The sequence below is a fragment of the Ursus arctos genome, unplaced genomic scaffold, assembly GCF_023065955.2.
Source record: "Ursus arctos isolate Adak ecotype North America unplaced genomic scaffold, UrsArc2.0 scaffold_19, whole genome shotgun sequence".
NCBI lineage: Eukaryota > Metazoa > Chordata > Mammalia > Carnivora > Ursidae > Ursus > Ursus arctos.
In genome coordinates, this window is record NW_026622863.1 from 54,031,626 (window position 1) to 54,053,632 (window position 22,007).

Sequence of the window (22,007 nt, forward strand, 5' to 3'; positions counted from 1 at the left end):
TTTGAGTCTGCCCAGAGCTCGCTCATCCCAGAAATGTGGATCGCCCCAGGCTCCTCCCCAGACTCCCCTGGCTCCGCCCCTTCTCCGCCTGCGCCGTCGTCATGACAACCGCGTCCACGCACCCTTCCCTCCCGCGAGCGCGCCCATTGGCCAAAAGTTCGTAGCAGGCCCGTCTCGCTCGCTTCCATTGGTCAGTTGATCGTGCCGGAGCGAACCTGCGTACTCCCATTGGCTGACTGGTTGAAAAGGAAGGGGGCACGGGTAGTTGTTTGTAGGGGGTGCAGAAGAGCGGCGCAGCACCGAGCAGGGAAGGAGGGGGCGTCCCGGAGTCTTTGGAAGGATAAAGGTGAGGGGGTGTCACATAGAGAGGGGCATGGGTAGGCGACGCAGAGACGGTGCCTGGGGATTCCCAGGATGTCTGTTCTGCAGGGCGATGACCACCCCGGCAGGTTCGGGCGCAGGCTTCGGCTCCGTGTCCTGGTGGGGCCTGTCCCCGGCGCTGGACTTGCAAGCTGAGAGTGAGTCCCCCACCCAGGACCACATCTGACAAGGCGGCTGCCTTCCCAGCCTAGCAGGCGGCGCGCTAACGTTCTCCGAGCCTCCAACGGTGGAGCCGCCTCTCACTGGGCGGCCCAAATGGCCTCTGCGGACTACGAGTCCCAGAATGCTTAGAGGCACAGCTCCCTGGGGAACCTAGGCCAGGCGTGCGGGTCCTGCTGGAAGTTGTAGTCCATCGTTCTGGGGAGGCTGCAGGGGGCGCTCTTCAGGCCACTGACCCCAGCCTGCGTCATCTTGCCAGGTCCTCCTGTGGACACAGACTTGCGGGACGATACAGAGCACAAGACCCCCGAGCTAGATGTACTGCTGCTGGGCTCCGTGGATGGGCGGCACCTGCTTCGGACCCTGGCCCGGGCCGCGCTCTGGCCTCGCAGAAGGTTACATGTGAGCTGGGATTCTGGGGTCTTGCAGGGAGGAGGATGAAGATGAGAGCCCAGATTCCTGAGTCCTTGAGGGAGGAGGAGCTGGAGGCCTGGACTGCTAGGTCCGAGGGAGGTAGAAGCTGGGGACCCAAAGTCCTGGGTTGGGGACTCTTGGATTCAAGTGGGATAAAGAGCCTCAAGACTGGGTCTCCTGAGTAATGGTGGGGAGGAGGGTTCTGAGTGCCCAAACTCCTGTGTTTGAAGGAAGGAGACCAGTGTACAAGATGCCTGCGTCCTGTGGAGGGAGGAGGCTGAGGTCTTCCATTCCTGGGCCTCCTAGGGGCCAGGGACACAGATCTCAGAATCATTTTGCTCTGTCTATCCTTCCAGTTCTATGTGCTAGAGAATAATCTGGAAGCTGTGGCCCGACACATGCTGATCTTCAGTCTAGCTTTGGAGGAACCTGAGACGATGGGGTTGCAAGGTCAGTTGCAAGGACCCAGACATTCTGGCCCCCAGCCTCTTCCCCCTGCCCACAGGGATTCTGGCATTTCAATGGTACAATTAAACGTTTTGGTCATTGTTCCCACCTGTACAAAAATATACTACTTCCTAGAGCCATTGAGAGAATTCCAGGAGAAAATTCACAGAAACTCTCAGCACAGTGCATGACACAGGGTAAGCATTCAAAACCTCCCACCACAGGAGAGGGCCAAAAGGGATCAAAGGACTTCTTAAAAGGTAGTGAGTCCCCAGACGTGGGGAAGGTTTGGTGGAGCTGAGCTCAGTCCTTCGCAGAGCCTCCCTAAGGCCTGAGTGTCCTCAGTTAGAGGCATGAATCCCAGGAGTCTACTTGAGGAGGCAGCCCTGGAAGGAGAAGGAGGAGGAGGATTTGGGCGGGGAGGCAGAGATGAGTATCTCTGAGTGACAATGACTTAGGCTTAGCGCCTTGAGCAAAGTCTGGACTGAGACAGTCTGTTCAAATTCTGACTCCGCTTGCTGAGTGACCGGGGGCTACTCTCTGCCCCTTCCTGGGTCTACATTGTTTCCACATTGATAAAATGGAGTTCTTTTCCCATAGAGTTCCTATGAGGATTCAATTTAAAAAAAAACGCATAGCTCCTGGCTTATGATATAGACTCAGTACCACTTAGTGATGATAACTGTTATCACGATTACGGATGGTAGTTGTCATTAATAGCCCAGAGCATTCAGAATACATGGCACACATTTCACAGTGTGCCTTGCAAAAGGCGGAAACACCTGGATCTGTCTAACTAAAGGTATATGGATTCTATTTTAAGATTCTTAAACCACTAAACGAAACGATTTACATATTGACAGAGATACTTTGAAATAGATGTATATGTATATACAACTCAAGATATATAGTTCTCTTTTAAGATTCCTAACTAAAATGGAACAATTTAACACTACACTATTTTAACACTCATAAATCTCCACTTCCATCCCTATCTATATATAACTTTTTCTTTTTTAAGGCAAGGAAAATTTGAACATGAAATTCGGGAGTGGGCTTATCTGGAGGGTGGGGAGGACTGGGAGGAGACCTAGTTTGGGTGTAAGTTATACTTCGTGTTTGAGGGATGGATGAGGAGTTGACCAGTGTCCCTTATGGTCACATGACTATGACATAATAAGATTACTATAAAGAGGGTATGCGTCATTCACATGGGTCTCGTCTCTGGGTTCACTCCCCTGCTCCCCCCACTAATCCTCCTCTCTTCCCCCGCCCACCCCCCCAGAGAGGAGCGAGACCTTCCTGGAGCTGTGGGGGAACGCGCTGCTGCGCCCCCAGGTGGCCGCCTTCGTGCGCGCCCAGGCCAAGCGCCTGGCGCACCTGGTCCCGGAGCCTGACCGCCTGGCGGAGCAGCTGCCCTGGCTCAGCCTGGGTGCCCTCAAGGTGCCGTCACCGCCCAGGATCCGGATGGCCACGGGAAGAATGGAAATGGGCAGCCCAAAAGGGTTTTCGTTGATGGAGTTCAAGCCCCAGCTCCCTGGCTCCCAGTGTGGGATGTGACCTAGGGGGTGGCTTCCACGCTCTGAACTTCAGTTTCTTCATCTGAGAAATGGGAGAATGGTTCCCACACCCTGGGATGGAAGGGAGGGTAAAGCGGGAGAAACGGCTGTCCCTGCAGCCGCCTCTCCTTCGCTTTCTCCCCACGTGTGCCGGCCTGCAGTTCCGTGAGCGCGACGCCCTGGAGGCTGTGTTCCGCTTCTGGGCTGGCGGGGAGAAGGGGCCCGAGGCCTTCCCCATGAGCCGCCTCTGGGACTCCAGGGTGCGTCACTACCTGGGCTCCCGTTACGACGCCCGGCGCGGTGTCAGCGACTGGGACTTGCACATGAAGCTGCACGACCGCGGGGTGAGGGGCCTGGGAGGGGGGCTGGGGGCCCCATTTCTGGATGTGCAGGAGGTGGGGCTGGACGCTGGGGGCCGGGACTCCTGGGTCCGATGGAGGAGGGGCTGGGGCCTCATATACCAGATTTGCTTAGACCTCTGTCCATTGCTCCTCCTACCCAGGCCCGAGTCATCCACACTCGTGAGTTCCGTCGTTGGAGGGACACAGGCGTCGCCTTTGAACTCAGAGACCCCAGCGCCTACCACATGCCAAACCGGACCCTTGCGTCCGGTCGCCTCCTGAGTCATGTGCGTGTCCACTCCCTGCCCTGGCCAGTCCTCCTTTTCGGGGACACAGAAACCGGGGTCTCCAACACTGACCTCACCCGCCTCTTCTCTCCCTGCTTTCCCAGCACGGAGAGCGTGTCGCAGCACGTGGGTACTGGGGGGACATCGCCACCGGGCCATTCGTGGCTTTTGGCATCGAAGCGGACGATGACAGCCTCCTGCGGACCAGCAACGGACAGCCAGTCAAGGTGTGTGACTGGAGGTGCTGGGGCTGGGGGAGGTCCCACCTCTCTGTGCTTTCTAAACCCAGTCTAGAAATCCATGCTAGTGCTGGGCGTTGGGGCAGGGGTGGTGTACTCTAGGCCCTGCCTTGTCACCCTGGCTGCGACTCTTCTCTCCACAGACGGCTGGTGAGATTACTCAGCACAACGTGACGGAGCTGTTCCGAGAGGTGGCCGCCTGGGGGCGCCGGAGAAACACCCAGGGAAACCCCGAGCAGGTGCACCAAGACAAGGACGGAGGCCCCGAGCGTAAGTGTCCACTCAGCTCAGCCCCTTGAAATGGGAGTTGGGTGGTAAAGTGGGCACATCATCCTCCGGGGAAGAGTGGGACCCAGACCCCCATCCTGGGCTTCAGGTATTTCATATCCGAGTGCTTACCAATATGGTTTCCAATGTCTGAACAAGTGATCTCCTGTGCCTGACAGTTTTTCTTTCTTTGTATTTCTCTGTTTCCTAAATCCTGACACCATGTTATGATTCTGAATTCCAACAGTAGAATTCTAATCCTACCTGCAGACGTCTAAGAGACAGAACATTCTAGCAAGGTGCTGGGTCCCGGCTCACCTTTGGAGAGACGGCCCCCTCCCTGCCTGCCCCGATTCTGGTCACGCCTCCTTGTAACCATCCCCCAACCTGGCTCTTCCTGGGTGTTTGGATGCCCTGTATGACCATGGGCCACCCACTTTTTCCCTCTCTTGAGTCTCCGTTGCCTAGTCTGTAAAATGGGTCTCTGCTTGCCAGGCTGACCGTCCCATAATTTTCCAAGAATCCATCTACGAGAAAGGATGAGAAAGGGCTTCAGGACAGGCAAGGAGTGCTCTCCAAGCTTTGTGTGTCTGCCTAACTCTGCCAGTTCTTCCCCAGCTGCCCCTGCCCCGGAATTCTTCACTGTGTACTTCCTGCCTCTCGGCTCTGCCCAGACCCTTCACCACAAGAGCTGCTACAAGGAACGGTTCCAGCTTCTCTACGTGGCCTGTGGGTAAGAGAGAGGTTCCCAGACTTCCCTCCCCCAGCTCCTCCTCCCTTACACCCAGGAATCCTGGCCCCCAGCCCCTCCTTAATCAGTGTCCGGATCCCCCAGCCCCACCCCTCCCTCAGGATCTGAAAGTCTCAGCATCAACCCTCCCTTTCGTCTGCGCAGGATGGTTCATCTTCTCAGCCCCGATCTCGGGGCCTGCGTGGCCTCCGGAGGACGCCTGGTGGTGGAATTAGCCCGGTGAGCCAGCGGAGGGCAGCGCAGGGCAGGGCAGGTCCAGGCTGAGGGCTGAAAGCCCGGACCCCTAACGGGCCCCTTCCTGGTTTCAGGTACCTGGTGGACCTGCGGCAGGAGCAGCTGCAGGGGTTTGCCACCCGGGTCGGGGAGCTAGCTCGGGCGGCTGGCTTCACTCCCCCGCCCCAGGCCCAGCCCTCCGAGACCTTCGCGCGCTTCTACAAGGCCCGGGACTCTGCTTGCCACCGCCCTGACGCAGCTGTGGACTCCGTGACTCCGCCCCCTGACGTCCTGGTCCTACCCCTTGAGGACCAGAGCCAGCCTCTCGAAGGCAGGACCCCGCCCTCTGAGCCCCTCCAGCTGCCCCCAGAGTCTCCAGCTTCACGCTCAGAGGTTCCGGCTCCACCCACAGAGAATCAGACCCCAAAATCAGGGAGTCTGACCCCACTCCCAGATACCCAGTCACCCATCTCTGACTTGTAAAGTCAGGTCCTGGGATTAAGCCCGCCTCTAGAATTCTCAATTACATTCTCAACAGGCTCAGTCAACTCCAGAGGCGTTGCTAGAATTTCAGATTACCTTCCTGGGATTCTATTTTCTGTTCCTAGAATTCTAGATTGTTCTTTAAGAGTCACGTATTCCACTCCTGAGACTCTAAACACCGCCTACAGAGATCCAGCCTGAGTCTCAGGCCTTCTGTGTGGTCTCCTTGTCCCCAGACGTCCTGTGTTAGCTGGGGGTTGGGAGAATCTGCTCTCCAGGGCCGGTCAACAGCCACACTGTCCAAGTAAAGAGAGCAGGGTCCTCTTCTTCGTGTGCCCATGTGTCTTTATGGTCTTCAGTCTTGTCTCCAGGGCTGGGAGGGGGATGAGCTAGGGTGGTCACGACAGGAGAGCTAGTGAGCTAGAAGTGGATTTCTCCATGCTTTTGTTGCCTGGGAGTCTGGGCCATCCCTGGATCCTCAAGTAAATCAACAAAATTTACTGACTGGCTGAAAGGTTTGGGATACAGAAACTGACCGTAGCTCCGATGGAGATTACAGTTTAGTGTGGGGGTGAGGCCCAGACTTCTGGGTCTGAGGGAGGAGGGGCTGGGGGCCTGGACTCTTGGGCCCAAGGGAGGAGGGGCTGTGGGTCTGGACTCCTGGGTCTGAGGGAGGAGGGGCTGGGGGCCTGGACTCCTGGGTCTGAGGGAGGAGGGGCTGGGGGTCTGGACTCCTGGGTCTGAGGGAGGAGGGCTTGAGGGTCTGGACTCCTGGCTGTGAGAGAGGAGGGTGTGGGGGTCTGAAGTCCTGGGTCTGAGAGAGGAGGGAAATGGAGGTGTGGACTTCTGAGTCTGAGGGAGGTGGAGGGGCTGGGGGCCTGGACTCCTGGGTCTGAAAGAGGAGGGGGCTGGCGGCTTCCCAGGCCGCCAAGGTGGAAGGGTGATCCAGCTGGAGCATGGCCCACCCCACCCCTCACGCGCTCTGGTTATCTCGCATCCTGGGCTGGGGGAGGAGGTGACAGCAGTATATTTAGTCTCAGTCCACGCCCCTTATCTCAGTGTCCCCAGCGAAGCCTTAGCAGCCGAGACGAGACCGAAGCCCCGAGGGCCTTCAAGGTCACCCCTGACGCCCCCTCACTGACTCTCCAAGCTCCCCTTACCCCTTCTCTGCCTCCTGCAACCCCTGGCCTGCGTCTCAGCATGGCGGACGAGTGAGTACAGCTTGGTAAACTTCCGACTCCAGAGGCCCGAAGCGGTGGGAGGTGGGACTGCGAAGCTGGACATGCGTGTCTGCAGGAGGGAAGAGTGGGAATCAGATCCCCTAGGCCTCGAGGGCGGGAGAGCTGGTGGGGCGGCCTCTGGGGTCCCTTAGACTGGACGGGACACTGGCCCACCATTAATCCCCCCCTCCCGGTCTCTCCCTCCAGGAGCGGCGATGCGGTGAGAGCGGGCATGGGGTAGGGGCGACCGGCAGGGGAGGGCGCAGCAGGGCAGGGCCTGGTGCGGGAGGCTGCAACCCCAGCAGACGGCGTGGAGGGGGACTGGGTGGGGGGCCCGGCGGTGACGCGACTCCGTTCCCCCAACCTCAGGTGCCCACCCCCCGCTCCGGCCCCGATCCGACGCCGGTCCTCGGCCAACTACCGCGCGTATGCCACGGAGCCGCACGCCAAGGTGAGGGCGGGGCTGCACGGGTCAGGGTTCAGAGTCCGCAGAGGTGGGCGGCTCCTAGGGATGGGGGCGGGGCCAAAGCCTCCGACGGGGCGAGGCTTTGGTCGTGGGCGGAGCCGAGGAGCACGCAGCACATCAAGGGCGGGGTTTTGCAGAGGAAGGGCTCGGATTGGTGAGACCTGCCTATGGGCGGAGTTCCGTTGCCCATGGGAACTGCGATTGCTTAGGGTATAGAGGGCGGCACCTAACCAGTACGGGGCCAGGATTGGTGGATGGGGATGAGGGGCGTGGCTTCCTGTAGATTCGGGGCTGGAGGTGGAGGCAGGCCCAAAGCTAGACCAGGTGTGAAGGAGTAGCTGTGAGGCCCCGCCCCCCCGCCGCCACCGTCCGTCTTCCATTCCCCGCCCTGATTGTTCCTTGCTTCATTCCACCCCGGCAGAAAAAGTCCAAGATCTCCGCCTCGAGGAAACTGCAGCTGAAGGTGCCGAAGGGCCTGGAGGGGGCGCCTAGGTGTCCTCAGGGGGCAGAGCTTGAGGGTTGGGAGCATGGGGGCGGGGCCTCCGATGGCGAGTGGGCGGGGCTTGTGGCCAGCAGCCCCGTTACGGGGCGGAGCCTTGGAACGTTGGACCCGACCTTGGAGGGGAGTGTCTCTGGAGGACAGCTGACCGGGCCTGGGACTAGAGAGAGGGCTGTCCTGGCCAGGGCGGCTTCCCCGGTGCGGCGCGGCTCTCATCCGCTATCCTGGGTGGGCTGCCGTCCCTGGTTTCCCCTCCGCAGACCCTGATGCTGCAGATTGCGAAGCAAGAGCTGGAGCGGGAGGCGGAGGAGCGGCGCGGAGAGAAGGGGCGCGCTCTGAGCATGCGGTGCCAGCCCCTGGAGTTGGCCGGGCTGGGCTTCGCCGAGCTGCAGGTACCCGCTCTCATCACGGACTCCTGTCCAGCTGGGGATCCAAGGTTCCTAATGTCCGGTCTTGCATCCTTGGGACTTACGGGTCTAGTCACTATCCCTTACTTCTACTGGGGACCTGGGGGTCCAGTCTCCCAATCCTTACCCTCAGGAGTTCAGAAATATGGCCTGCAGCTGCCTACAGTCTCAAAATCCAGAGGTTGATTTCTCCAGCCCCAATTCCGTCAGATTCTCAGGACTCCTGGCTCCTAGGACCCTTTGTTCGAGCTGCCCCAGTGTCCGGCTTCAAACTACTCTTCCAGGACCTGATGTCCAGACCCCCAGCCCCTCCTCCCTCAGACTCAGGAGTCAGGGTCGCCCCCATCACATACACCACAATTCCTTGACCAGGACTTGTGCCGAGAGCTCCACGCCCGCGTGGACAAAGTGGATGAAGAGAGATACGATGTGGAGGCGAAAGTCACCAAGAACATCACGGAGGTGGGGCGTACTGGGCAGTCTTGGTCTCTGCAGGGTAGGGTCTGGTGCCTTGCCCCCTTGCAGCTGCTCGTGGCTGCAGACACCAGGAGACCCAGGACAGCTCTGTGGGCCTGGAAGGGACGGGGCGGAAGAATGAGTGTAGAGTGGTTAGAGAAGGCTGTTCCAGGCAGAGCGAACAGCATGCAAAAGCCAGGAGATGGGAAAGCAGAAGATGTGTCTGGAAATGTGTAGCTGGAGCATCGCATGTTGATGAGTGAGCTCAGGCGTGGGTCAGGGAATTGTGGGGTGCACGCAGCTGGACGAGGATGTGTCAGTGTTTTGCAGAGAGGAGGCTGGGCAGATCAGGAAGGACTTACAGTTACTGGACGAGGCCCTTGGGCTTTTTCCCGAAGGCAGTGGGAGCTGAGCCTGGATGAGGCCTCCATAGGCTTGGAGAGAGATAGGAGGGAAATGTAGGGTGAAAGCATGGGGCTGGGGGAGGTGGGGGGGGGGTCTCCACCTCCCCTTATGGCTGCCCCCAGATCGCAGATCTGACCCAGAAGATCTTTGACCTTCGGGGCAAATTCAAGCGGCCCACCCTGCGGAGGGTGAGGATCTCTGCGGATGCCATGATGCAGGCACTGCTGGGCGCCAGGGCTAAGGAGACCTTAGACCTGCGGGCCCACCTCAAGCAGGTGAAGAAGGAGGACACAGAGAAGGTGAGTGTGGCTCGGGCCAGGAAAGGAGGTGCTCAGAGGAGAGGGTGCGGGGGACAACAGTCCTAGGGCCTAAGCTCAGGGCAGATGGTACTTGGAGTTATGGGGAGAAGAATCTGGTAAGGGGTCCTCAATAGGAACTGTAGGAGGGGCATAGGAAGTGCAAGAGGAAGACGGAAGCTAGGAGGGGAAGCCAGGAAGTGCACTAGGGAGAAAGGAAGTAGCGAGGAGTCAGGAAGCATGTGAGGTCTATAGGATGTCCATGAGAGAGAAAAGTAGTGCATGGGGGAGACAAGAAGGGGAAGACGCAGAGTCTAATAGGAAGAGATGTGAGCAAGGAGGCCCGCAGTGTGTGAGGAAGACAGGATGTGCAAGGGGGCAAATGTGATGGGATTGCCTGAGGGGACAAGAAGTGTTCCAGAACCAGATCCTGGGATGGACACCCAAAACACAGTGGCCCAGCAGGCTGGAGGGTGGGCAGAAGATATTTGAGAGACTGTAGACCAGGGAGAGACCCTAACCCTTGACCCCATTCCTCCAGGAAAACCGGGAGGTGGGAGACTGGCGTAAGAACATCGATGCACTGAGTGGAATGGAGGGCCGCAAGAAAAAGTTTGAAGGCTGAGCCGGCCTGCCGCCTGTCCTAGCCCTGAAGAATAAAGCTTCTCTCTGAGCTAGGAGTGGCTGCATGTCTGCTGTCTGGGGGGTGAGGTGTGAGGGAGATGAGAAGACGGAGGGGAGGGCCCCCCAAAGCCACAGCACGCCACAGGAGCAGAGCTGGTCTGCAGTATGGGGCATTCTCAGCCCCTCTGCTGCACGGGGGTGCACAGAGAGGCCCAGACCAAGGCCCTAAGAGAGAGACACCCACAGACACAGAGCCAGAGACCCGCAGAGAGGGAGAAAGACAGAGATTCCTAGAAAGATGTGCAAAGCAAGGGGCAACGGAGAAGCAGATGTACAGCAGAAAGCACGGAGACGACTGCAAGAGGCAGAAATAGGGACCCAAGAGGGAGAACGGCAGAGACATGGAGAAGGACGCCCCAGAAAGAGTTAGAAAGACAGAGACACGGATCCAGAGCCAAGGAGAGACAGAAACAGGGTCACCGACAGACACCAACAGACGGACACCGAGAGAGGCAGATTCACAGAGACACGCACGGAAATGCAGAGACAAAAATGAGCGGGGAGACACAGGGAGTGAAAGACAGACTCGGAGAGATGCAGACAGAGCCTGAAAGAGACCCAGAGAGAACCCCAGAGAAATGCCCGGAAATAGGGAGAGACAGAGACAGGGAGAGGCAGGACGGGTGGCTGGCTCCCCTAGAGTTCAAGGTCATGGTGTGGCCGGGGAAAGGGGGACAGGAATACCAAAACGGATCAGTGTCAAATGGAGGTGGGGGAGCGTGAGGTCGCTGGGGCCTGACACCACACCCTCTCCCCTCCCCCGACCCACACCTGCTTCCCAGCTTTAGCGCCTGTTGTCACCAGGGTGGAATCCTGGTGGCAGACAAAAGGGTGGGGGTGGGGAGGGGGGAGACAGACACACGCAGACAAGAGTCACAGAGACAAAGGAAAGAAGGACACTGTCAGAGTGACACAGAAACCGCAACCAGAGCCATACAAGAGAAATTGCCCCTTGTACTCCCTTTGTCAATAAGTATTCTCCAGGGACCTACTGTGCGCGGAGCCCAGGGACTTCAAAGCATAGAGTACAGCCTGCTGTAAGGGAGGTGGGGAGCCCAGAGGCTGGACGTCACCTGACCCGGCCTGGGTTCAAGGCGGTGCTGATGGGATGGAGGGGTCCCCGAGAAGCCAGGAGGTGCCAGGATCCTGAATGTGGAGCCAGAGTGGGGGCAGGGCAGCCTCTGCGCTGGGACTCTAGGCTGGAGAAAGGAATTCTCTGGCCCTCCCTCTCCCGTGGGGGGCGGGGCCGAGCCTCCGCTATAAACCCAGGGGTGCTTCAGCTCGGTCAGCAAGGCTCTGTCCCGCCGTTCACGGACTCTGCAGACCCAGCCTTAGGTAATGGTCTTGGGGTCTCCAGGGGCTTTGGACTTGGGGGGAGGACATGAGGCGTGGGAGACATGAGGGGTATGAAGAGCTATGGAGGTAGAGGGGGCACAAGATGAAGTCTGGGGAATTCCGGGGAAGCTCAGGCTTTAGGGGGACTGAGGACAGAGGTGTTAGGATTTGGGAGTTACAGAGTCTGGGGTGTCCCAGAATATAACACCTTCAGACCTAGGAGGGCTGAGATCTGAGTCAGAGGGAATCTCAGGGATTGGGAGTTTCTGGGCTTGGACGTTTGATGGTCTGGGGGTCAGGACAGGGAGCCTCAGGCTCTGGGATTTGAGAATTGAGGTCTCCGGGTCTGAAGCCTTATGACTGGAGGTGTCAACATTTGGGGCATCATGAATGCACCTCTGAGCTTGGGCATCTGGGGTTAGGGGTCTCAAGATGTTGAGGCTTCAGAATGTAGGTGCCAAGACCTAGGGCATCCAGATCTGAGGCTGTCTCAGCCCAGAGTCTGCAGTCTCAAGAACTGGGGTCTCAGAAGCCGGAGACATGAGGACTTGCTTGTCCCCAGAAACCAGGGGCATCATCAATTGGGGTCTCAGGATCTGTAGGTCTCAGGATTTGGGGTTCTCTTAACCTGGGTACTGTAGGTCCTGGGGGATCTCAAAGATGCGATCCTGTCTATGTAGGGGTCAGGATGAGGTCTGTGGACAGAGTTGCTCTTGACATGTCCTGCCTCCTCCAAATTTGTGGGTCATGGGGCAAGGAGGGGACAGGTGGGAAGACAACCAGCCAGGGGGGAGGGGGAGGGGTGGGAGAGGGAGCTGGTGTGACTAATTCTCCCAGGGGCCTCCCCCCTTGAATCCCTTCTTAGGAAATGTCCTCTGTTTCACCATGTACGACATCCCCCCGAAATAGCCTTTGGGGGGTGGGGCAGCTATTGTCTTCAGGCCACAGTCCCTTACCAAATACCTTCTCCTAATCCCCACTCAGATCAGGTTCCCATGGACATGTCAAAAGACAAAAGAGGACAGCTGTGGTGGTGGAGGAGCAGGGGCTGTGCCCCAACCACACCTCCCAGAGCCCTTTCCCTCTCAGGGCCCCCAGCCCCTCCTCCCTCAGATCCAGGAATCCAGCCCCTAGCCCCCTCCTCCCTCAAACCCAGGAGTCCAGACCCCCAGCCCCTCCTCCTTCAGCCCCAGGAGCCCAGTCCCCCAGCCCCTCCTCCCTCAGACCCAGGAATCCAGCCCCCAGGCCCCTCCTCCCTCAGACCCAGGAGTCCAGCCCCCAGGCCCCTCCTCCCTCAGACCCGGGAGTCCAGCCCCCCAGCCCCTCCTCCCTCAGATCCAGGAGTCCAGGCCCCCCAGCCCCCTCCTCCCTCAGACCCAGGAGTCCAGACCCCCCCAGCCCCCTCCTCCCACAGACCCGGGAGTCCGGCCCCCAGACCCTCCTTCCTCAGATCCGGGAGTCCAGCCCCCAGCCCCCTCCTCCCTCAGACCCAGGGGTCCAGACCCCAGCCCCCTCCTCCCTCAGACCCAGGAGTCCAGGCCCCCAGCCCCCTCCTCCCTCAGACCCAGGACTCTGGCCCCCAGCCCCCTCCTCCATCGGGACCCCAGCTCACTCGCGTGTTCTCCGGTCCTCAGGTCACACAGGATGTCGGACGCCGAGGAGCAGGAATATGAGGAGTGAGTGGCGCTGGCGGGAGGGCTGGGGGAGGTAGGACGCTCTCCTAGCTCCAACACGTCTAACTCTACCTCTCGCTCTTTCCTTCCCACCCCTGCCCGCAGGGAGCAGCCCGAAGGTGAGTGGGGAGTGGGCGGGCCTCGGGGACCTGGGGACACGCACGCGGGAGGCGAGAGGGCAGCGCGCTCGCCCGCAGCCCCCACCCCCTGAGGTTGCGGCGCCCTTCGCTTGCCCTCTGCGCACGGCCGACGGCCCCGCGGGGCTCCTAACCCTGCATTCTCGGCCCCTGTCCCCCTTTCCAGAAGAGGAGGCTGCGGAGGAGGAGGAGGAAGGTGAGGCCTGGCCCCCGCAGGTCTGCAGCCGGAGGCAGCCCAGCGGGGCCGGGTGGGGAGGGGGCGCTGGGCGGGGCGGGGCCGGCGGGCGCTGGGCTCCCGACCGCCCCGGCTTCAGGTCCTTTAACAGCCTCTCCCCTCTCTTTCCTCTCTGCCCCCCACACCCCGGCGTGGCCGCTCCCCCTCGCTCCCCCATCCTCGCTTCTCCCCTGCCTCCTCCTCCCCAGCCGCCGAGGAGCCGGAGCCGGTGGCAGAGCGAGGTAACCGCGGCTGCTTCGCTTCCCGAGACGGATTTCCTCGGGCCCTGATCCCTGCGAGGACCCCCTGCGCCCCCGTAACCCTCCCAGGCCCGGTCCTTTAAGCCCCGGAGAGCTCGCGCGCCCTCTGGTGTCCACGAAGGGAAATCGCCTCGCTGAGGCTTTAACCCTTTCCCTTCCTTCTTAAAGGGACCGACACCCAAGCCTTCTTCCCCAGCCTGGAGGAATACTTGTAGAAGGGTTGGATGTTTGCGGACAGGCACCGCGCCCCGCATCTTCGTCCCCGACCCTGTCATTTTTTTCCTCCATATACATTCAAAGGTTGGGGCCTTAGTTGCAGAAGGGGCTCTCCCTGGGAGTCTGGATTCCTGTGTCCCCAGGGGGGAGGGGCTGGGGACACCCAGCAGTACTAGGTGTAAATGGAGAAGAGCAGGAGCTCTGGGTATGTAGAAGGAGGAAGGTCTGGGGGGTTGGACCCCTGGGTTCCCAGAGAAGTGGGAGGGGGATGCCCACACCAGTTCTGAATGTATATCTGATGCGTGTGAACCTCTTCCTCCTTTACGGCCACCCTGATTTCCCTTCCGCCCTCTTCTCCCCCGACTCATGCCTCTCCCCCAGAGCTGCTCCTGGGGGCTGTGGCTTGGAGGGGGGTTCCCTCTTCTGCGTATGTCAGGCCCACCCCCATGAACTCTTGCTAATTATGTTTTTGTATCTCCCCATTAGAAGAGGAGCGCCCCAAACCAAGGTGAGATCCTAGAGAGCTTGGGGGGGGCCCATTCACATCCTCGTAAATATGTCCCCCACCCCCAGAGACAGAGAAGGCAGAAAAGGAGAGTGGGACACTTGAAACAGGAAAGGACAGTGATTCCTTCTTTCAGCAAATGGTCCAGAGAACTTTCCGTGGCATTTGGCCAGTCATATTTCATCTGCTCTGTTGGTGAAACAGACCCAGATACAGTGATGGTAGCACACAAGAGGGCCCTACATTTGCCCTAGGCAGTCAAGGAAGGCTTCCCAGGGGAGGTGATGCCAGAGTCCTAAGGGATGAGGAGTTCACCAGCTGGAGGAGGTGGGAGGGATATTATGGAGGAGAAAGCTGTGGGGTGCACACACGGTGCAGTGGCCGGATCTAGGTCACTCTTTTGGGGACCAGGTACAGACACGGGTCATTCTGTTGGTGAAGGTCCTAAACTAGGCAGATCTGTGGAGGCCATGAGAGCTCGTGAGGGCAGAGGGTTCTGGAGGAGGTGACACTGGGGCCAAAAGCTTGGAGATGCAAGGAGGCAACAATCTGAGCATGAGAAAAAAACCTAGAAGCAGAGTTCTGTGTGTTGGTGTGGGCAGTGGTGCCAATTTCATTGTGGCTAGAGCGTAGAGTGCGAGAAGGGGTGGGGTCATGCAGGGTTTTGAACAGGAGGCATTGGGTCAGAGCTGACTGAGAGACCAAGGGGGAGCAGGGAAGTCTTGTTGGAGGAGGGAAGGCCTCAGGAGGTGCAGTATATCAGGGGAAGGGCATTGCAGGCAGAGGGAACAGCATGTGCAAAGGCCCAGGGGAGCAAAGGCACATGACATAGCCAGGGAGCCATGAAATGTGGTGTGTGTCTGTGAGGGAGGAGAGAAGTTGCTGGAGGAGTTGACGGGGGCCAGATGGAGAAAGGCTTTGAATGCTGAGTTGCTTGGACTTGGTCTTAAGGGTGAGCTCTGAGCTAAAGTCATGAAGGAAGATGAACTGAAGGTGAACAGCTGGAGGCTGGGAGGCCAGGAGGAGGCTGGCATGAAGGTTCACAGTGGAGGGGCTGAGGCCTGAGCTGAGCAGGGGACATGGGGTGGAACAGGGGAACGGACTGGGGAGATGCCCAGGCAGAGAGGCCAGGACTTGCCGTTGGGGCAAGGGGAGGGAGGAGGTGAGCACATCTGCTTGGGGGCTGGGCTGTAGAACCCGAGGGGCAGTGCAGCCACCCCTCCATCTTGGAGAAGTTGATGAGCTCGGTGGAGGCGTGGTCTGTGAGAATGCTGGGAATGTTCAGGGGGTACCTATTTACCCGAGTCTGGGATCCCGGAGAGAGTCCGGCTGGAGACAGAGGTGGTGAATCCTCAGTAATTGATGATAATCAAAGTCACGCGAGTGAACGACGTGGATCGTGAGAGTTTCCTATGAATAAATAAAAGGGCGAAACTCTTCAAAGGGCCCTCTGGGGACAAGGAGACAGAGGTGGGACAGCCAGACGAGTAGGAAGCAAATCAAGCGAAGGTGCTGTTTTAAAAAGCAGAGAATTCTAATTAAGGTGTGGGCCAGGGCAGACCCCAGGGAGCACCACCCACAATGCAAGCCACATATGTAAATATCTGTATTTTTACAAGCTGCGTTTTAAAAAGTAAAACAAAGCAGGTTAAATTAAGCTTCATAGCATTTTTAAATTCACCCTGTTATATCTGCAATTTCATCATTTCAACATGTAATCCATAGGAGACATTATTAGTGAAATATATTACATTCTTTTGTTTGAACCAAGTGTTTGAAATCCAGCGTATTTCACAGACAGCCCATGGAATCTAGAATCGGACCAGCCACCTGTCAGCCTCCCGAACCGGGAGCGCCATCAGGGAGCTCAGGCTGCTCAGTCTCTCCCCCTTTCCACCCATCAGGCCTGTGGTCCCTCCTCTGATCCCTCCGAAGATCCCAGAAGGGGAACGTGTGGACTTCGATGTAAGTAAGGGACATCTAGTCCCCAGGTGCCTTTGTGCAAATTAGGAAGAGGCGCCCCTGGCTTCTCCCTTCTTTCGGAGTCCCCTGAAATGGACCGAATGGGCCGCTAGTGCCACCTGCTGGGGAACATCGCGAACAGCGGCTCCCTGTCCCCTAAACTGTCCCAGTCCGTTTTTGCAGGCAAGGGCCCGGCCCGGACGTGTCTCAGAGGCACGCACAGGTGGGTGCCTGGCCCCCCGCACTGCCTGGGGTTGACGCGGTCCCCACCCTCCGTCCTGCAGGACATCCACCGGAAGCGCATGGAGAAAGATCTCCTGGAGCTGCAGACGCTTATCGATGTGCACTTTGAACAGCGGAAGAAAGAGGAAGAGGAGCTCATTGCGCTGAAAGAGCGCATTGTGAGTGGAGGGAGGTGGGGTTCCGCAAATGCCTCCCTCACCCCGTGCCGTCCTGGGGCTGGGAATGGTTCCCATCCAGTACAGACCCGAGGCTGAATCATTTGGGAACTTGTCCAAGTCGGTGGCCACACTCAAACTAGCTCGTCTCTGCTCTTGACCTCCTTGGGGAGGGGGCGTCCCTGCACCCCCTCATTCTTCTGTCTCCCCCAGGAGCGGCGCCGGGCTGAGAGAGCTGAACAACAGCGCTTCCGAACCGAGAAGGAGCGTGAGCGTCAGGCCAAGCTGGCGGTGGGTGCCTCCCCTGCGCTGCGAGACCAAATGTTACTTCTTCAGCTGGGTGCTCTATTTCCCATGATGTTTTCTGCTGTCCTGAGAAAGTCCTTGCACTGTATTATTCAAGGATCTTTCCGCTGGAAGGGACAGAAACCCCAAAGCAAACTGGATTCAGCAGAAAGAGAATGTTATTGGCTCATATAACTAAAAAGTGTGGAGTGTGACTTGATTCAGGTGCGGCTGGATCAAGGAACTCAAATGAGATCACAAAGACCCAGCTTTTCTTTCCCTATCCCTGGGCCCATGTTTCTGTGGAATGAGGTCATGGTGGGTTTGCCTGGGATGTTCCTGGCCTGAGCCCTGAAAATCTTGTATCCCATCAGTCCCAGGCCACCCAGATGGTTGGTCACCCTACTGGACACCCCGTTCTCAGGCAGGAGTGGCAAGTGACCACCAGCAACTCTGGCTCTCGCTCCTCTTTTATCTGTCTTCCACATGATTCTGGGATGAGTTCATATTGGTCACCTGTCCGTCTTGGAGGGAATTGCTGACTAGTTGTAGAAGATTGGTTAGAATGCTCCCATGGGTGTTGGCTTTGGAAACATGGTCTGCCTTGGCATCAAGGAGTGGCCCACTTGAATCACTTTTCAAGATTAGGAGGAAGGTGACATGGTAGGCGTCATGCTGGTCTCCCAGAGATGTTCACATCCTAATTCCCAGAGTCTATGCATATGGTACCTTGCATGGCAAAAGGGACTTCGCAGATGGGATTAAGGATCTTGAGGTGGGGGATGATTCTGGATATCCAGAGGGGCCTCATGTTATCATAAGTGTCCTTGCAAGAGGGAGGCTGTAGGGTCAGAGTCAGAGGTGTTTGAAGATGCCGCTCTGCTAGCAGGGGGAGGGGCCAGGAGATAGGGATGCAGGCAGCCGCTAGAGGCGAGGGCAATTCGCCCCTAGAGCCTCCGCAGGGAACCGGCCCTGTTCTGATTTTAGCCCAGAAGACCCATTTCAGACTTCCGACATGCAGAACTGTAAGGCGATAAACTTGTGCTATTTTTTTTAAGATTTTTATTTATTTATTTGACACAGAGAGAGAGAGTGAGAGCACAAGCATGGGGAGTGGCAGAGGGAGAGGGAGAAGCAGGCTCCCCACTGAGGAGAAAGCTGGACACGGGGCTCCATCCCAAGAGCCTGGGATCAGGACCCGAGCTGAAGGCAGACGCTTAACTGACTGAGCCACCCAGGCGCCCCTAACTTGTGTTGTTTTAAGCTATTAATTGTGCAAATTACAGCAGCAATAGGAAACCAGTTCAGATGGGGCATGCTTGACATGCAGAAGCTGTCATGCCCCCTCGCCAGCGCTTCCAGTGGGGACAAAGGTTGGTCTGGACAAGCCACTATTTCTGGAACATGGGGCTGCCTTCACTAGACATTCTAGAACCCCATCCTCAGGCTCAAGGCCATCGGCTGCTTTAGTGCTCCAAGTCCCCGACCCCTATCACCAGTCACCCTCCTGCATCCTCTGAGACTGTCATTCTTGTCTCATGAGAATAAAGGAGACGAAGGCCCAAAGAGGGGGAGTATCTGCACTGAGGCCATACAGCAACGCCCAGCATTGGCCATGCAGACCGGAGGAATGCAGAAAAAAGCAGGAATATCCCTTCCCCATTTTAAAAGTTCTGCTTGGGGGATATGAAGACCCCGAGAGGAGCAGGGACTTGCAGGCGGTCACAGAGCCAGGTCTGGAAGGGCCGGGAGCAGAATGTTTGCGTTTTTGCCTGTTCTGACATTGACTTTGTCTCATGCCCCGGGTCTGATGGATCCCTGCTTCACTCAGCTCCCACATCCCCATCTCAGACCCCTTCCCTGCAGGGGGTGGGCAAGGCCTTGGGGTTAACCCCTTTCTTCCCTCAGGAGGAGAAGATGCGCAAGGAGGAAGAGGAGGCCAAGAAGCGGGCTGAGGATGATGCCAAAAAGAAGAAGGTTCTGTCCAACATGGGAGCCCATTTTGGGGGTTATCTGGTCAAGGTGAGTTCAGCCCCTTGGGATCTAAGGTCTATGTTCCCAAGGAGGAAGCAACTGAGGGCCTAGACTCCTGCTTCTTGATGGAGGTGGAGGCTGGGGGCTGGGACTCCTGGGTCTGAGGGAGGACGGGCCGGGGGCCTGGACTCCAGGGTCTGAGGGAGGAGGGGCTGGGGGCCTGGACTCCTGGGTCTGAGGGAGGAGGAGGCTGGGGGGTCTGGACTCCTGGGGTAGGGACGAAGTGGTGAGCTCAGCCCCCTGGGTTCTGATCTATCCCACAGTTCAGTATGTCCCCTTCCCTACCCTTAGGCAGAACAAAAGCGCGGTAAGCGCCAAACAGGTCGGGAGATGAAAGTGCGCATCTTGTCTGAGCGTAAAAAGCCTCTGAACATCGACCACATGGGAGAAGACCAGCTCCGGTAGGTGGGGTGGGGGGCTCAGGGTGGGAGGGGGCTGGTTGTAAGACAGCGAGATAAGGGGACCCTTCCCCAACTCTGGGAGGGCAGAAGCCCAGGTCTGAGCCCCGGTGCTATGTGACTTTGGCAAGTGTTCCCTTCTCTGGGCCTCTGTCATCCCTGGGAAACATGTCACTTTTTGTGGGTACCATAACTTGTAGAGTCTGGGAGGTAAGATGGCGGGAAGCCAAACAAGATGGCTTACCGAGAGTTAGGAGATTATGTTGAGCTATTGATGTCCCCTGGAAACTCAGGAAGATCCCATCTTTATGTGAATTAAAGCCAGACATGCTGGTAAGAACTTTCCAGCCATGTCTCTGCCCCATGGGACTCTATCTGCCCCTTTACCTCCCATTCACATGACAGCCCATGTCTCATAAGCCACCAGAGGGAAGGCTGCAGAGGGCTTTTCCTTCTGGGACCTCATCGGTAGCTTGATGTTCTCCGGTCTGGGCATGACTCATAAAGTCAGAAACCCCCACTGCTCCAGAGGCAGCACAGTGAGGGGGGCCGGAGCTCAGTGCCTGCTCCGCCACTTACTAGCTGTGTGATCTTAGGCACGTTAGGTAATTTCTCTGAGCCCCACTTTCCTTACTGGTGAAATGAGGCCAGGATAACAAAGTCTACCTCAGACACTTGTGAAGGGTCAGTGAGGTGATGGTGATGAGATAAAGTCTAGTTCATATACTTGGGTCCACTAATATTTAGGTCCAATTACCTCAATTTTATTCATTAGTTAAAGGCCATATGAGGGTCTATAACATTTTTCAAATAAAAATGTGCCCCAGAGTAGAGGGCAGTGGAAAGCTGGTAGCTAGCAAGACAAAACAAGCAATGGTAATAAGAAAATGGACAGTAGCACTGACTTTGAATGTGTACTATGTTTCATTATACACCCTGTCACAGTTTTGTGCCACAGATTTTTATCAGTTAAGAATAAGTTTGGCCTCTCGTGAAGACACGTGTACATAGCAGCCTAAGATACAGAGGCTTATTTTCTCACATTAGAGAAATGTGAGACTAGCTAGGATGAAACTCTAGAAAATCACTAGACCCAGACTCCTGTTTCTCTGCTCCATTACACCTAGCCCGATATTTCCATCCTCAAAATCACCTCATGGTCAAATGTGGCTGCTCGGACTCCAGCCAACACATCTGAGCAGCAGGAAGAAGTTGCGCGGAAGGAGCCACAAAAGGCTTTCCAGGAAGCCCTACCCAGAGACCTGCTTTCATCCCATTGGCCACCCCTACTTACACGGGACATTTGGGACAGTGGCTTTTTAACAGGGCCTATTGCAAAAGGTTGTGTCTAAGGAAGAACGGGAGAAGATGTACAAAGCAGGCAGCCACAGTTTTACGGAGAGGAGACAGGATCCTATTACCCGGCAAATGTCACAAACCGGAGAATGGCAAAGCTGGGACTTGAAGCAGGGCTTCCTGCCTCCAGAGCCTGGGTCCTTAGCTATGACATTGTTCTCCCTTGGTGAAAAGGGAATTTGGAATGTGGGGACAGGGGGTAGAGACTTAGCTCTTCCCTTCCATTCAATGTGAATATTTTGGCCTCAGGTTCTCTCTGGGCTGAGAGAGGCCGGCCCCTCCCTGACAGCCCTTCTGCCCCACCAGGGAGAAGGCCCAGGAGCTGTCGGACTGGATCCACCAGCTGGAGTCTGAGAAGTTTGACCTGATGGAGAAGCTGAAGCAGCAGAAGTATGAGGTGAGCCCCATCTCCCAGGGAGGACGGTGCTCAGGGCAGGGGTGGGCCGTCCTGTCCCCGGGGCCGTCCTCCCAGCATCCCCCTCTTTCCCGCGCAGATCAACGTTCTGTACAACCGCATCAGCCACGCCCAGAAGTTGTAAGTGTGCCTCCTCTGACTCTGGGGCTGGTCTCTCCTTCCCTGTCGCCCCTCACTCTGTGCGCCTCAGTCCCTCGCCCCTCAACAGCCTGCAGTGCCCAGAACAGCCCCCGCCCCAAGGGTCAGCAGGCTGAGAACCCCGCGCCACTTCTGTTCCTTGCTCTGCCTGTCCTGCTCGCTGTTCATGCATCCCTGTCTCCCACTTTCCGTCTCTTTCACCCCAGCTGTGGCCTCTCATCCATGCTACCCACTCTGCTCACGCATCCCTCCCTTCCCCCCAGCCCGTCCTCCCAAACACCCATCAGCACCCCCGGGAACATCCTGAGCTCTCCCCCTCACATCAGGTCCCGCAGGGGGGTGGGAGCCGGCCACAGACTGTCACCACCCCCGGCAGGGAACGGAGATCGCGTTTGCCTGCGCCTTCCTCTGGGCAGGGAGAGGGGGAGTTGGGGGGGCGGCGGACTTCCTGAGTTGAGTGCAGGACCCCTCTCAGGTTGGGGAGCCCCTCCTTCCTGACACCCTCTCACTCTTCTCCTACAGCCGGAAGGGGGCAGGGAAGGGCCGCGTTGGAGGCCGCTGGAAGTGAGGACCTGGGGCTGTGGGCGCCGTGGGCACGGGAGCCAGAGCCCTCGGAGTGTGGGTCCCATCTGTGGTTGAAATAAACGCGCCCCTGCACACACCTCCCAGTTCTCTGGCTGTCATTCCCGCGGAGCGGTGGCCTCCGT

The 22,007-nt window shown here is 57.8% G+C and overlaps 3 protein-coding genes across 7 annotated transcripts; all 3 read left to right on the plus strand.

Annotated features, from left to right (window-relative positions):
- Nucleotides 1-273: 273 nt before the first annotated feature.
- DNAAF3 (dynein axonemal assembly factor 3) lies at nt 274-5,867 on the plus strand. 3 transcript variants are annotated; one of them, XM_048224179.2, is made up of 12 exons: nt 274-346; nt 430-518; nt 800-942; nt 1,311-1,404; nt 2,687-2,844; nt 3,122-3,304; nt 3,463-3,588; nt 3,693-3,815; nt 3,971-4,097; nt 4,713-4,827; nt 4,990-5,064; nt 5,154-5,867. In XM_048224179.2, exons 2-12 carry the CDS (start codon nt 434-436, stop codon nt 5,539-5,541), a joined length of 1,617 nt encoding a protein of 538 aa, XP_048080136.1. In that variant the 5' UTR covers nt 274-346; nt 430-433; the 3' UTR covers nt 5,542-5,867. The 3 variants fall into 3 exon arrangements, with proteins under 3 accessions (XP_048080136.1, XP_048080135.1, XP_057170017.1); XM_048224178.2 differs by lacking the exon at nt 274-346 and having other exon boundaries at nt 355-518; XM_057314034.1 differs by lacking the exon at nt 274-346 and having other exon boundaries at nt 355-518; nt 3,122-3,220.
- Nucleotides 5,868-6,575: 708 nt separating this feature from the next.
- On the plus strand, nt 6,576-9,967 carry TNNI3 (troponin I3, cardiac type). Its single transcript, XM_044380086.2, has 7 exons — nt 6,576-6,752; nt 7,131-7,212; nt 7,649-7,690; nt 7,987-8,118; nt 8,506-8,595; nt 9,117-9,293; nt 9,832-9,967. Exons 1-7 carry the CDS (start codon nt 6,742-6,744, stop codon nt 9,913-9,915), a joined length of 618 nt encoding a protein of 205 aa, XP_044236021.1. The 5' UTR covers nt 6,576-6,741; the 3' UTR covers nt 9,916-9,967.
- A 1,284-nt stretch (nt 9,968-11,251) lies between these two features.
- On the plus strand, nt 11,252-21,961 carry TNNT1 (troponin T1, slow skeletal type). 3 transcript variants are annotated; one of them, XM_044380084.3, is made up of 14 exons: nt 11,267-11,309; nt 12,944-12,985; nt 13,088-13,101; nt 13,286-13,315; nt 13,543-13,575; nt 14,296-14,317; nt 16,219-16,279; nt 16,561-16,677; nt 16,888-16,965; nt 18,868-18,981; nt 19,285-19,394; nt 21,054-21,144; nt 21,242-21,282; nt 21,823-21,961. In XM_044380084.3, exons 2-14 carry the CDS (start codon nt 12,954-12,956, stop codon nt 21,866-21,868), a joined length of 789 nt encoding a protein of 262 aa, XP_044236019.1. In that variant the 5' UTR covers nt 11,267-11,309; nt 12,944-12,953; the 3' UTR covers nt 21,869-21,961. The 3 variants fall into 3 exon arrangements, with proteins under 3 accessions (XP_057170034.1, XP_057170035.1, XP_044236019.1); XM_057314051.1 differs by having other exon boundaries at nt 11,252-11,309; nt 21,054-21,961; XM_057314052.1 differs by lacking the exon at nt 13,543-13,575 and having other exon boundaries at nt 11,252-11,309; nt 21,054-21,961.
- The last annotated feature ends 46 nt before the right edge of the window (nt 21,962-22,007 follow it).